The 15,701-nt window shown below is 41.2% G+C and overlaps 1 protein-coding gene across 9 annotated transcripts in view; it reads right to left on the bottom strand.

The window, feature by feature from the left end:
- Nucleotides 1-15,701, bottom strand: part of PDE4DIP (phosphodiesterase 4D interacting protein) — a 250,860-nt gene that overhangs the window by 143,634 nt on the left and 91,525 nt on the right. For 7 of the 9 annotated variants that reach the window (XM_069602460.1, XM_069602428.1, XM_069602469.1 and 4 more), the window contains exon 4: nt 7,350-7,460. In XM_069602460.1, the coding sequence (XP_069458561.1) occupies nt 7,350-7,460 (111 nt within the window). Of the gene's footprint in view, nt 1-7,349; nt 7,816-15,701 lie in introns of those variants that run through there. The other 2 variants (XR_011259665.1, XM_069602493.1) reach the window with 1 other exon arrangement.

Here is a 15,701-nt window from a genome sequence, read left to right as displayed (position 1 = left end):
CTGGGTCCTACACATAAGTAAAATCATATATTTATCCCTTTGTGACTAGTTTATTTTACTTGGTATAACATCCTTTAAGTTTATTCATGTGTTAGAGCTTCCTTGGCTAGGCAATAGGCCATGGTATGTATACACCACATTTTGTTTATCCATTTATCTGCCAATGGATATTTAGGTTGCTTTTACCTTTTGGCTAATGTGAAAGGTGCTGCTATGAATGCGGATGTACAAAGATCTGTTCAAATCCCTGCTTTCACTTATTTTGGGTATATACCTAGAATAGAAATTGCTGCATCATATAATAATTCAATGTTCAATTTTTTTGAAAAACTGTCACACCGTTTTCCACAGTAGTGACACCAGTTTCCATTCCCAACCAGCTATACACGGGGTTCCCACTTTCTCTACATCCTGACCAACACATGCTATTCTCTGTCTCTGTTTTGTTTTTACCAAAGCCATTTTAATGGTGTGAAGTTTAAAAAATTTTAACCAGCAACACAAATACTGGTTACAACTATTTAATGAATGAAGTCTCCCTACTTTCTTCCTACTTCTACTCCACCAAAGAAGAGGAAATCACAAGCAAGGCTACAAGAACCTCAGAAAGCAGAGAGTGACGAGTCAGCACACACAGACTATGTTCATACCAGACTTCTACAGAAATGTTTAAAAATAGTTTGGCGAAAGTAGCCCTCATTTCTCTTTATTCACCTTTCCCTCTTCCTTACTATACATATTTCTTAATGTTCACATAAGTAAAACATAAGGGGAAAAAACTGAGCAGCTGACTAAACAAGGTATCCAACTATAAAAAGAAGACAGAGTCAGCTCTGTTAAATATAAGAAAACCACTCACTCTGCACCAGCAGCTGCAACAGTCACTTTAGACAGTAATCCGAGAAGGTATACACTCTCCAGGTATGCAGGGTAGCAATAATGCTTTACAGTTTTCAAACATCTAACACATTAAACAAGTCCACATATAGGGAGCAGGGCAGGACAGGAATTCATGCCTCCGTCTTAGGAAACTAAGGTTCAATGAAGTTAAGAACCAGGCCGAGGAGATGTAGTGGGAGAAAGGTGGAGTCAGAATTCAAGTATTCTGAGCCTAAAACTTCTGTCCCTACATTTTTATATCCCTCAAAGATACTTGTCTTTCTGTAATTACCTTCCATTGGTTCAAGTCAAGGTTCCTCAATTATATGGCCTAATGGAGCTCCTTGGGACTTCACTGAACTTTTGGGGGCCTAGTCTGTACGTACACTATTACTCATCACATTTCCCCAAACCTAAAGACATCATTTTAGGACCAAAGAAAATTAGTCATTGAGCCAAAAAAAAAAATCCAATAAAGAGAGTAAATCTTGAAATTCTCATATAAGGAAAAAAAGTATCACTGTGTGGGCTGATTGACTGGAGATCAAACCAGTCAATCCTAAAGGAAATCAACCCTGAATATTCACTGGAAGAATTGTTGCTGAAGCTGAGGCTCCAATACTTTGGCCACCTGGTGCGAAGAGCCGACTCACTAGAAAAGACCCTGATGCTGGGAAAGATTGAGAGCAGGAGGAGAAGGGGATGACAGAGGATGAGATGGTTGGATGGCATCACCCACTCAATGGACATGAGTTTGAGCAAACTTCGGGAGATGGGGAAGGACAGGTGTATTACAGTCTCTGAGGTCACAAAGAGTTGGAAACGATGGAGGACTGAACAGTAACAACAAATGTGGGGTGATGGATGTGAACTAGATTTACTGTGGTGATCATCTCATCATATAATGTGTGTATATATATATATATAGGATCGTCATGTTGTACACCTGAAACTAATGCAATATGTTAGTTATATCTCCATTAAAAAGAAATATAGGTCTTAAAAAATAAACTAAATAAGCTGAATTTAGAACCAGACCAAGCTACAAAGTACAAAACAAAGATGATAAAAAATTTTTAATTATGACCAATCATAGTCATAATAATAGTTTCTGTGAAAGCAAAGGACTTTGTATTATGACTAAATAAAATGTTTTATTAAAAAACTTAACAAACTCAGCCTTTCTTGTTTACTGGTTTTTTTTTTAAAGAAACATTCATATTTGAGGGTGCCAGTAACTTTGCTGCTACAAAGACACTTGGATTACATAATGTTATATACATGGGCAAACTAAAATGAAGAATTGAGACAAACGGTCCCGAGTCCACTACTGAGGATGAAGAAACTGATTCAGAATTTAAAAAATGGTCCAAATTGAACATGTTCAGTAATTGGACTGATGTGGATAATTTTGCCATCTCTCAGTTTGTCACAGCAGCAGCAAAAATTACATGACGGCTTACTACCATGTGATAGGCATTGTGCTGATTTCAACTAATAGGCTCATATGATCCTCCTTCAGACCCTGTAAGATAGAAAGTATTACAACACCCCCTTCAGCAAAGATAAATTCCAGTATTTGTCTAAGTTAACCCAGGTAGCCAGGGGTAGAACCAAGATGTCATCTCACGTCTGTCTTGTTCCTAACTCTTAGCGACTGCACCCAGTGACAGCAGAATAGCAGGGATGATAAAAATTTGGTAGGCAAGTAAAGTCAGTGGGCTGTTTTAAAAAACTAGCTGCAGAAATAAGCTATGTATAAGCATCAAAGTACTCTCAGGAAAAAATCCAGTCTCAAAAGAAGAGAAACCACAGCTCAAAGAAGTCAGGCAGTTTAAAGCCCACAGAACAAGAGAACACAACTCTTTCAACTCCTATCCTAAAGGCCAAAACCACTTTAACTTCCAACGTCAATTATGTCATATTCAACACAGACTCTCTTTGGTCCAGGATGATAATATTCAATTTCTACTGTTGCTTAAGCAACAGGATCTGACCTTGTCAGATTTTAAATTCCATTCATAGAATGGAACCTTAAGTCTCTTTAAAAACGATCTTGAATAATAATAAATTCAAACAAGCATAACAAGTAAGTAGTCATCATGTGGGCAAAACACAGTGGACGGAGGTTTTAGTGTGCTGTTTGGGGATTGGGTGTTTACCACACAGCAGTGGATTTCATAAATTCCAGGGTTGGGCATATTTCTAGCAGCGGCACACTTGGCTATCATGAGAAGATGCAGGATTAGATAATCAACAGCAACGAGGAAGTTCGCCAAGATGCCGCCCAGAAATTATTTACCAGAGCAGCTGCAGTTCAGAAATGCTAACAAGCCAGTCTCCCTGGGAGTGGGCCATGCTCAGCTGTAGACCACTTACAGTTTTCTGACTTGACTTTGCTTCAGAATCAGGAGCTCTGTGTACTGCAATGATCTCTCCCTTCGGTGCTTTAGATACTGTCTACCCCACACTCTGAACCTACAATTAATATATGCTACCATGAGGGGGCGGTGGCACCTAATCATGCCCCAGTATTTCTGTGCTGAGGGTACGCAGCCTCCACCTGTGTGTCTAGTCATTTACAAAAGTTGAAGCTTAAAGGTAGTTTAACTTAAACACACAACAAACAGTAGCCAGTCTCACAGAACCAATTCTTATGTATAATTTAATACTATTTTATTTCTTAATTCTCCGAACAGCTTGAAAGAGAGAAACCCTTAACTCCTTTTACATTTACTTGCTTTGAAGTTGATACTTTTAAGTTTTTATATAACTAACTCTTACAACTTCTCTTAAAATTAAACAGCCTTGTAGCTTCCTTTACAATTAAGAATTGTGTATATCTACTTTAGTCTATCCCTCAATTAGCTACATAAAGGAGGACTTGCTACTTGGAAAGAGAAAGGCAGAACCCTCTCTCTAGTCCTTTTCTCCTAAAGTTTCTCATATTTCCATTCCCTATAGTCACCATGGTGAAATGCATGCTTGTTTCTAAGACAATATTTTTTACTCTTCAGTACAACTAACTCAAAAGTTTACTATAGTAAAATATATGTAAAATGATAAAATAATTCCTATTCACAATAGAATTTTCTTACATGTTTCACAAATACTAGTTTTCTTTAAGTGAACCATGCATACAACACTCAAATTAATGCAGACTAACTTAGTTGAGTATGATTTAATGCTTTTACTACATTTAAAGAAGAGTCCTTTCAGCACTAAAGAAAAATCAAGCTAAGTTTAGCCACAGAACAGGGTTCTAAATCCTTATCTGAACTACCTGACTTACCATGTGACGCATCACATATCACTCTCCTTGTCTCTGCCAACACGGGTGCTAATTCATGGTCCTGACCTTGTGGGGTCACAAAGGGACTAACACGGTTAAATGTGAAACATATGCATGGGAATATCTGAGGGTGAGATTAAAAGAGCCAAACTGCTTCATTTTAAAATATCATAATAACTATTGCTACTAGTAGGCATACAACTACTGCCCTCTCATATATGTATAATGCGATAAAGCTCACAGAGTGCTTTGATATGTCTTCTTATTTAATCATTATGGTGGTTATTTATTCATACCCTCAACAGATAACCTTCAGTGCCTATGGTGCTGTGCATTACTCTTAATGCCAGTTCTGCAGGAACTGGAAGAGGCTCAGAAAGGCTAAGTAACTCACCCAGGTCTCTGGTTGTCCAGGGCTCCTGATTTCTGGTTTTCTAATCCTTTTTCCTTCTGTCAAAGTGGAACTGCCCTGATTTCTATCAATCCCTCATCACTACAAAGTATGATAAACTAATTTCAACTATGATGTTAATGATTGATAAAGGCTTTATGTGTTTTGCTTCCTAAATGAGGGCACGTTAACCTAAGATGTTGGTGCTTCCCAAATAATCACAGCAAACTGGGATGAGTGATCTGACAGGTGAATGGAATAAAGGTATGATGAGAAGTGAAAGGAGGGAGTACAGAATACTCAAGTAGGCGGTAGCTGTATGCCTACTAGTAGTAATAGTTATGATAATTTAAAACGGAGCAGTTTGGTTCTTTTAATCTCACCCTCAGATATTCCCACACATGGGTTTCACATTTAACTGTGTTAGTCCCTTTGTGACCCTATAAGGTTTAAGATTCCCCAGATTATATGAGGCCAGTAGCTGCCTGATTACTCTGCTTTTATGACCAAAAAGAGACAGGGCCATTTTTACCACCTGAGTGGGACTCATGGCATTGTGTGCGTGCGTGCTGAGTTGCTTCAGTCGTGTCCAACTCTTCTCAACCCCATGGACTGTAGCCCCCCAGGCTCCTCTGTCCATGGGATTCTCCAGGCAAGAATACTGCAGTGAGTTGCCATGCCCACTTCCAGAGGATCTTCCCCATCCAGGGATCGAACCCACGTCTCTCACGTTTCCTTAATTGGCAGGCAGATTCTTTACCACTAGCACCACCTGAGAAACCTCATGGAAATACCGGAGTCTAACAAAAGGGTTGTCACCTCTGCACGTGACGATGTTCTCTTACCCCCAGACCAGTCTCCCATGCAGCTTCTATAATCTTTTTTTTTTTTTTTGGTTGTACCTCATGGTTTGTGGGATGTTAGTTCCCCAACCAGGGATGGGACCCTCACCCCCTGCATTGGAAGCACAGAGTCCTAACCATTGGACCACCTAACAAGTCGCTATAATCTTAATCACACTTCTCCAGGAAAGCAATGGTGCCCTCTCACAAGGACCCAAAGTTTCCCTGAAGACTGTCTCCTTAGCCACTGCAGAGCAGGGGGTGAGACTAAATGAGATGAAATGACTCAAACAGTCACTTGATTCAAGCTAAAAAAAAATCCTCCCTCTCAAATTATCTAAGAAATTGTCCCTTCCTTCTGCCTTGCTTTAGAGACAGTTAGTAGGAAAATTTTCCTTTCTCTGCACAGTGAGCAAATTTATTCACTATTCCTACTCTAAGGCAAATACTGCTACTCATGCTCCTCTTCTTCCTCTCTCTGTTACCAATGCTCACTTGGCAATATCCTCCTTGACTACCAGCAGTTCCACTGAGGCACACTCATGAAAGTGAAAGTCACTTAGTTGTGTCCGACTTTTTGCGACTATAGTCCATGGAATTCTCCAGGCCAGATTACTGGAGTGGGGTAGCCTTTCCCTTCTCCAGAGGATCTTTCCAACACAGGTCTCCTGCACTGAGGGCAGATTCTTTACCAGCTGAGCCACCAGGGAAGCCCACCTCACTATATAGCCACATAAAAGATGAAAGATGAGTCTGATCAATTTCAGGAAAATTCAGGTTAAAACATAGAAATCCAGGAAAGACAGAAAATAGGGCTAAATGCCTCAGATTTAGCTGCTCATAATAGTTGACTTTACCAAAGAGTGGTTTGGGTCTCATAGACACCAGTTATTCCTCTGATCCAAAGCATTATCTAGCATCCTGTAATGCATCCCAACCTTCTTCTCAACAGGATAGGGCACACATAGACAATGATAATATTCATATACTCTTCTGGTATGAACAGCTGGAGATTCAGGATCTCTGATAAAGTCAGAGGCCATCAGCTCCAGGTCACTCTGGCCACTTGAGTTTCCGCTTGCCCAGACACTAAGAAAGCTAAGGAAACTAACATTGTGGCAACTAGTTAGGAAGCTTAATCCTTGTAAACCATAGCCTAATGTCCTCTTACCAAGGTGCTGTCTCACCCTCAACTCAGCCAATGCCCCCGAGTCTTCCTTCCCCACCCCATTCACCCATCAGTTAAGATGGTCCTCCCTTCCAGGGAAGCTGCCATTCCCTCTCACACCCCACCCAAGGCCAACAGGCTGTTCATTCCATCAATACCCATTCTTCATTCTAAGGTGAACTATTCCGAAAGATGAAAACGCCTTACATTCTGTTCTAGAAATTCATCTGAATAATCATCTTCAAAAACAAATCATGGATTTCTCAAGGAAGAGAAATGTCCTCCATCCCTGCCCTTTCCCCCATGGCATCATTTCCTGCCCCCATGTGCCAGACAGAGCTAGAAGGCTCCCTGCTCTAAGCAGAGCATGGGACTTAAAAACTACCAGCTTCAGTCTCCTCCAGGGGTTGTTTTAAAATGCTGGTTTCTAAGTTCCCCCTCCCTTACTAAATCAGAATCCCTGGGGGTGAGTCAGGAATGTAGCTACACTTAGAAAGCAGCTCCCAAGGTGATTGTCTCCACAGTTCCACACCAGACTTTGGGAGCCTCTGATTTAATCCCACTCCCTGTTTTTACAGAGTAGGAGAGTAGGAAATAAAAGAGGCGAAATGGGCTTGTCCAAGGTCAGGAGGCATGAAGGTGACCAAAGCCGGCCGGAACCGCCTCCCTCGCTAGTTCGCACAGCATGAGGAGGAACATAGGAACAACCCGGCATCTTGATGTGTCCACACTGGCCCCTGGCCGCCCCAGGGGAGTGGCAGCACCCCCAGCACTCACCCGCTTATAGATGTCCTCCCGGCTGGCCTCATACTTCTGCTGCATGCGCTCCTCCAGGAAGTAGATGCGCAGCTTGAGGCTGAAGTTCTCCTTCTTCAGGTCATTGAGGTGCTGGGACAGAGTGCGATATCCATTAGACATGGTGGGCAACCCATGGGGAGCAGCACGTGCCCGGTTGCCCCCCTCAGCCCAGGAACGTGGTGCAGCTGCACCGCGGCATGAAGCGAGCCGGCGGCCACACTGCGGGGCTACGGCGACATGGCCCTGGCGGCTGGCTGCCTCCCGCACTTGGGCCTGGGCTCTGCTCTGGGTGCTGGAGCGCGCCCGCTTTCCTTTTTTACCTCGGGAGATATTTGCGGAATCCCTGACAGAGGAACATGCTGCGTGAACTCAAACACAAGTGGTGTAACCTGACTCCTTAGCTAGGACTCGGCTCTCACTCTTGCAGAGTCTCCCAGGCCCAACTGTAAGCAGTTAACAGTTTCTCCTAAAAGAGAGGGGGCGGACGCCCCAGAAGCTCCCAGGAAATGGGGAAGGGGAGTGATTCAAGGTGATGGTGGGATTGCAAGTATACAAAATGGCCCACAGAATGGTGACCATGTATGGAATATCGCCTTCCTATCAGGTACAAATCTTCAAGAAGGACTCATCAGAGGGGTTTCTAATTTCCTTTGATACCCAGAAGCACACCTCTAATCAGTTCCTTCCCAGGTTTTCTCCCTGGACCTTTCAAGCCTTGAGGCAGTGAGAAATGGCCTTTCTTATCCTGCTCACCTACCCCTACACCTACGTGTGTGCACGTGTGCATACATGCCTCTGCGTGCTCAGTCATGTCTGACTGTGACCCCACGGGTCCTCTGTCCATGGGATTTCCTAGGCAAGGATACTGGAATAGGTTGCTATTTCCTTCTTCAGGAGATCTTTCCAACCCAGGGATCAAACCTGTGTTTCCTGCACTGGCAGGCAGATTCTTTATCACTGAACTACCACTGGGAAGTCCACACACCTGTCTGCTACCTCCAAATAAAGGGCCAATCTTCCAGTTCAGTGAAATCTTTGCAAACTCTCTACCAGCTACACCAGCTCCAAGAGGCAGGGTCAAAGGCTACTCCCTCTAAGGGATGAGGGAGAAAAAGAGGGTGGGAGGTGATGAAGGGAGGCGTCAGACTGGAGCCCAGAGATTTCACCCAGTCACTAGTTCTTAACTCCAGCACCTGCCAAATGGAGCCAGGCACTCATCACCAGATCCTGCTCCTAAAGCAATTTAAGATCCTTGAATGACAGCTGCAACATTAGCAGGAAGTATTATTTATACCACACCACACGGGACATTGAAGGTGACTGGGAGACAACTCCACAGCACAGATACCAAACGCAGGTTCTTGGTTGCAATAATACTAGCGTTAAAAAAAAAAAAAAAAAGCGATATTAACATTCAAAGTAAAGAAAACAAAAGTTTATACTTAATTCAAGTAGTCATTTCCTCTCCACACCTGCTCTTCATTCGTCTAATTCTTTATACATAATAATTCCAATCAACATCCCCTTTGTACACAGCAGGTGATATGTTGAGCAAGAGGGATACAAAGATGAAGACAGACCCAACCTTCCAAGAGATAGGTGGCCATATAAATACATATGTATATGTTTTGAGCTTCCCAGGTGGCATGAGTGATAAAGAATCCAACTGCCAATGCAGTAGATGTAAAAGACATGGGTTAATCCCCTGGGAGATGGCATGGCAACCTACTCCAGTATTCTTGCCTGGAGAACCCCATGGACAGAGGAGCCTGGGGTGCTACAGTCCATAAAGTTACAAAGAGTCGGACATGACTTAAGTGGCTTAGCATGCATGTATGCATGTGTTTTATGCTATAGCCTGTGTTATTTAAACTTTTTACACTTCATACTGAAATCCAGTGCATGCACACACACAACTGAAGCACAAATTCCCCAAAGTAATGTTAACCAGCACTCTGTGGGATGGATGCACTTTGATATTTTTTATTTCATTTCTCTTTTTGGGAGTGACCCACTGAATTGATTTCAAGACCTACTAATAAATTTTGTCCGGAAGCTTTGAAAAATACTGAATCTATGGGAACCCGGAAGAAAGAGTGATTCATTTAAACTGGGATAGTGAGAGAAAGAAAGCTTCGACTAGAAATTGCACTTGCAATTTGCTTTGAAAGATAAAAATGAGTGAATGAAGTGGACTCAGGAGCCACAGTTAGAACTGAGCATTCTCTCAAATCCTGGAGGAGGAGATGGCAACCCACTCCAGTATTTTTGCCTGGGAAATCCCATGGACAGAGGTGGCTGGCAGGCTGCTGTCCATGGGGCCACAGAGAGATGGACATGACTGAGCATTTTCTCTTGAATGGATTTGAATGATAAGTAGACAACACATTTCTTACCTAGACCAGTGGTAACTTAAGACAATATAGTCTTCATTTTTTAAAAATGCACATTTAAAATGTATTTAGCTATTTCCATTAAATCGGTGCTTTTAGAATAAATGAATGTCATCTAGGCTTACGCAGAGACAGCGAGGAAGAGAAAAGTCTAAGTTAAAACTCAAAAAGATCCTTTTTCTGGTCCCACCTCTGTTAGTAAATAACTATATGAACTTGGGAGTATACTTCTCCAGAGGCCTAACTGTCCTCATAAAAGTATGAAGTAGTTGAAACCAGGTGATTTTTAAGGCCTTTTCCTGGTCTAAGCTTCTAGAGGAATAAGCTAGTTATTATTACCTCCATTTTGAATGTGCATGCATGCTTAGTCACTCAATCATGTCTGACTCTTTACGACCCCATGGACTGTAACTTGCCAGGCTCCTCTGTCCATGGGATTCTCCAGGCAAGAATACTGGAGTGGGTTGCCATTCCCTTTTTCAGAGTATCTTCCTGATCCAGGGATCGAACCCAGATCTCCTACATTGCAGGAGGATACTTTACTGCCTGAGCCATGAGGGAAGACCCCATTTTGCACAGGGGAACCAGATACCAGATTCTAGATTAGTGTTTAGTCATGCTTTTGATGTCTACTTGGATTCTTTCGTCATATAAGATAATTATATAGAACCTTTATGGAAAGCAAAATTGAATATGAACACAGGTGTTCTTATCCAACCTAGGTATTACTTTCTTCACATTAACCCTATTTCCTCTTGAACTCCGTGATCCCTTGTTCTTTTCCTATCTCTCTAGCCTCTTCTGTATATATTTTTTTAAATTTCCTGGCTCTTTAACGCTATTGCTTAAATGACAAATAGTCCTTAGCCTTCTGATTTTTTTCTTTTCACATTTTCTCCCTTAGAGATTTTGTCCACTTTTAGGGCTATCATTTTTGCCTCCCAAACAGCCCCCAAATCCCAAACCAAGCTGTGCCACCAAAATCTAGCCCTATATAGGCAACCAACTCTTTGCTAGTTAGTTCAACTTGAATGTGCCATTCCCACAACATTCCCACAATAATCCACAAAAGCAAAAACTTTTGCAACAGTTATCTATCCTCTCTGCCAGAATTCATCCAGCCATCTCTTCTTATTTCAGCTAGAAAAACTTCATTATTTTGAAAACATTATTGTCAAAACTTAAGTCTTACTTAGAACCCCTTCACAGGCATCTCATCACTACTAGCATAAAAGAAAAACCATCACACCCTCTCAAGACAGCTTGCCTCTCATTTCAAGTCCTTTTTTCAAGTTCATATTTCACTCAAAGCCTTCCCTGCTAGCCAGACTGGAAAAATTTTCCTCTTGAGCACCTAAGGCAAATATTAACATTTGGCAATACCTCATGGTATTGCTTTTCTACTGTCCTGCGGGTTTATTTACACATTTTAGAGCTTTTAACTGTTCGTGTGTCTGTCTAACTATTGGGTTAGCCAAAAAATTCATTCAGGATTTTTCATAACATCTTATAGAAAAACCCCAATGAACTTTTGACCAACCCAACAGTCTGTAAGCTGCCCAAGGGTCAATGACTGAAATGTCTTTCTACATTCTTTCAGCTCCCACAGTTGCCAAGAAGACCTCTCCAGTTCATTCATTCCACTGTACAGTATACAATCGCCTCAATCAGACTAGAGTGTCTTGAGGGCTGGCAAGGCACCCTTTGTGTCTTCATATTCTCATTGCAGAATATTTAGGAAGTACTCCCTAAATATTTGTTAAGTAGGGTTTCCCTGGTAGCTCAGTTGGTAAAGAATCCACCTGCAATGCAGGAGACCCTGGTTCAATTCCTGGGTCAGGAAGATCCACTGGAGAAGAGATAGGCTGCCCACTCCAGTGGGCTTCCCTTATGGCTCAGCTGGTAAAGAATCCGCCTGCAATGCGGGAGACCTGGGTTTGATCCTTAGGGTTGGGAAGATCCCCTGGAGAAGGGAAAGGCTACCCACTCCAGTATTCTGGCCTAGAGAAATCCATGGACTATATAGTCCATGGGGTCACAATGAGTTGGACATGACTGAGCGACTTTCAGTTCACTTCAGTGAACAGATAAGTACTGTATATATATTTCTTTTTTGCTGATTTGATCTGTTTAATATGGGCTAGCTTGCTTATATTATTTTCATAATTTTCCAATAACATAAAAAAGTTGATTTTAATGGTTCCAAAGAAACTACATCTTCTAGAGTGAAGACCAGAAAAGTGATGTTTTATGTACTTAAATTTCTAAGTTTATATGCCCATATTGATCTTTCTCCTGAATTCCAATCTATATCTAACTTCCCAGTAGAACTCTCCAGTTGAATGCAGATACCTCACACTCGTGATATATAAAGCTGAATTCCTGATTTTTCCCAGCACATGTTTCTTCCTCTTTGGATTGCATTTCAGTTTGTAATCACCAATATTTGGAGTTGTTTGGGCTCCAAACTTTGAATTATTCTTGACCCTTCTTTCTCACACACATCATCTCATCTGTCTATAAATCTGCCTAATTCTACTTTCAGTACATACAGAGAATCTATCTACCACCACCGCCACTGGTACCTTTGCCACTCCGGCCCAAGATACTGTGATCTTTCCCTTAAGCTAATTTTTTTAAAGTGCTTTTATTTATTTAATATTTATTTGGCTGTTCTGGGTCTTAGTCGTGGCATGTAGAATCATTAATTGTGGAATGTGGTATCTAGCTCCCTGAACAGGGATTGAATGCAGGTCCCCTGCACTGGGAGCCCAGAGTCTTAGCCACAAGACACCAGGGAAGTCCCTCCCCTAAGCTATTTGAATAGTCCTTTAACTGGTCTCCCTGCTCCCACCCTTGCTCCCCTAATAGCAGTGATATTTAGCAGAGCAGCCACAGTGAGCCTTTTAAGATATCAGATTACTCCTCTGCTGGAAACCACCAGTGGCTTCCTATCTAAGACTGAAAGGCTAAGTCCATTCATTAGCCCATAAGGCCCAAGGCCCTGAGTAATTTAGAGCCCCTCTCCTGCTCTCTCTTTTACTTTTTTCCCCTGCTACTCTCCCCCTACACACCCTCCTCCAGCCACATGGTTTATCTGCTATTTCTCAAAAACACTAAAATACCGCCCCCCAGGAATAGAAGGAACATACCTCAACATAATAAAAGCTATATATGACAAACCCACAGCAAACATTATCCTCAATGGTGAAAAATTGAAAGCATTTCCCCTAAAGTCAGGAACAAGACAAGGGTGTCCACTTTCACCGCTACTATTCAACATAGTTCTGGAAGTTTTGGCCACAGCAATCAGAGCAGAAAAAGAAATAAAAGGAATCCAAATTGGAAAAGAAGAAGTAAAACTCTCACTGTTTGCAGATGACATGATCCTCTACATGGAAAACCCTAAAGACTCCACCAGAAAATTACTAGAGCTCATCAATGAATATAGTAAAGTTGCAGGATATAAAATCAACACACAGAAATCCCTTGCATTCCTATACACGAATAATGAGAAAGTAGAAAAAGAAATTAAGGAAACAATTCCATTCACCATTGCAACAAAAAGAATAAAATACTTAGGAATATATCTACCTAAAGAAACTAAAGACCTATATATAGAAAACTATAAAACACTGATGAAAGAAATCAAAGAGGACACTAATAGATGGAGAAATATACCATGTTCATGGATTGGAAGAATCAATATAGTGAAAATGAGTATACTACCCAAAGCAATTTACAAATTCAATGCAATCCCTATCAAGCTACCAGCCACATTTTTCACAGAACTAGAACAAATAATTTCAAGATTTGTATGGAAATACAAAAAACCTCGAATAGCCAAAGCAATCTTGAGAAAGAAGAATGGAACTGGAGGAATCAACTTGCCTGACTTCAGGCTCTACTACAAAGCCACAGTCATCAAGACAGTATGGTACTGGCACAAAGACAGACATATAGATCAATGGAACAAAATAGAAAGCCCAGAGATAAATCCACACACATATGGACACCTTATCTTTGACAAAGGAGGCAAGAATATACAATGGAGTAAAGACAATCTCTTTAACAAGTGGTGCTGGGAAAACTGGTCAACCACTTGTAAAAGAATGAAACTAGATCACTTTCTAACACCGCACACAAAAATAAACTCAAAATGGATTAAAGATCTAAATGTAAGATCAGAAACTATAAAATTCCTAGAGGAGAACATAGGCAAAACACTCTCAGACATAAATCACAGCAGAATCCTCTATGATCCACCTCCCAGAATGCTGGAAATAAAAGCAAAAATAAACAAATGGGATCTAATTAAAATTAAAAGCTTCTGCACAACAAAGGAAAATATAAGCAAGGTGAAAAGACAGCCTTCTGAATGGGAGAAAATAATAGCAAATGAAGCAACTGACAAACAACTAATCTCAAAAATATACAAGCAACTTCTGCAGCTCAACTCCAGAAAAATAAACGACCCAATCAAAAAATGGGCCAAAGAACTAAATAGACATTTCTCCAAAGAAGACATACGGATGGCTAACAAACACATGAAAAGATGCTCAACATCACTCATTATTAGAGAAATGCAAATCAAAACCACAATGAGGTACCACTTCACACCAGTCAGAATGGCTGCGATCCAAAAATCTGCAAGCAATAAATGCTGGAGAGGGTGTGGAGAAAAGGGAACCCTCCTACACTGTTGGTGGGAATGCAAACTAGTACAGCCACTATGGAGAACAGTGTGGAGATTCCTTAAAAAATTGCAAATAGAACTACCTTATGACCCAGCAATCCCACTGCTGGGCATACACACCGAGGAAACCAGAATGGAAAGAGACACATGTACCCCAATGTTCATCGCAGCACTGTTTATAATAGCCAGGACATGGAAACAACCTAGATGTCCATCAGCAGATGAATGGATAAGAAAGCTGTGGTACATATACACAATGGAGTATTACTCAGCCGTTAAAAAGAATTCATTTGAATCAGTTCTGATGAGATGGATGAAACTGGAGCCGATTATACAGAGTGAAGTAAGCCAGAAAGACAAACACCAATACAGTATACTAACACATATATATGGAATTTAGGAAGATGGCAATGACGACCCTGTATGCAAGACAGGGAAAGAGACACAGATGTGTATAACGGACTTTTGGACTCAGAGGGAGAGGGAGAGGGTGGGATGATTTGGGAGAATGACATTCTAACATGTATACTATCATGTGAATTGAATCGCCAGTCTATGTCTGACGCAGGATGCAGCATGCTTGGGGCTGGTGCATGGGGATGACCCAGAAAGATGTTATGGGGAGGGAGGTGGGAGGGGGGTTCATGTTTGGGAATGTATGTAAGAATTAAAGATTTTAAAATTTAAAAAATAAAAAACTAAAAAAAAAAAAAAATAAAAAATAAAATAAAATACCGCCCCCCTCTCAGGGCCTTTCAGCCAATTGATCCTTCTGAATGGCATGCTTTCCCTAGTTATCCACATGATTCTCTTCCTCACTCTCTTCAAGTCTTGGATCAAATGTCACTTCCTCAGTGAGGTGACCACCCTATTTAAAATTGCAACTCACCCTATGCCTCACCCCAGCCCTCCATTATCTCCTTCACTGGTTTTTTTTTTTTTTTAATCCCATAGCATTATCATCTTCTAAAATATTGTATTTACTTATTTTCTTTCTTGTCTGTATCTCCCACTAGCATGCAAACTCCATGAGAAAGCCAGGATTTGGGCCTGTTTTGTTCACTTCTATGTTGTCTGTATCCAGAATAGTGCCTGGCACAAAGTAGGTGCTCAAAAAATACTTGTTGAATAAAAGAATGGATGAATAACTAACCTGCTGATTGACTTCACTGGATTTAATCCTAATAGAATGTAATGTGTATACAAGATTCCGCAGTTCTTGTAGGATGAAGAACATAGCTA

The sequence above is a fragment of the Ovis canadensis genome, chromosome 1 (assembly GCF_042477335.2).
Source record: "Ovis canadensis isolate MfBH-ARS-UI-01 breed Bighorn chromosome 1, ARS-UI_OviCan_v2, whole genome shotgun sequence".
Taxonomy (NCBI): Eukaryota; Metazoa; Chordata; class Mammalia; order Artiodactyla; family Bovidae; genus Ovis; species Ovis canadensis.
This window is presented reverse-complemented; position numbering and strand designations above follow the sequence as displayed.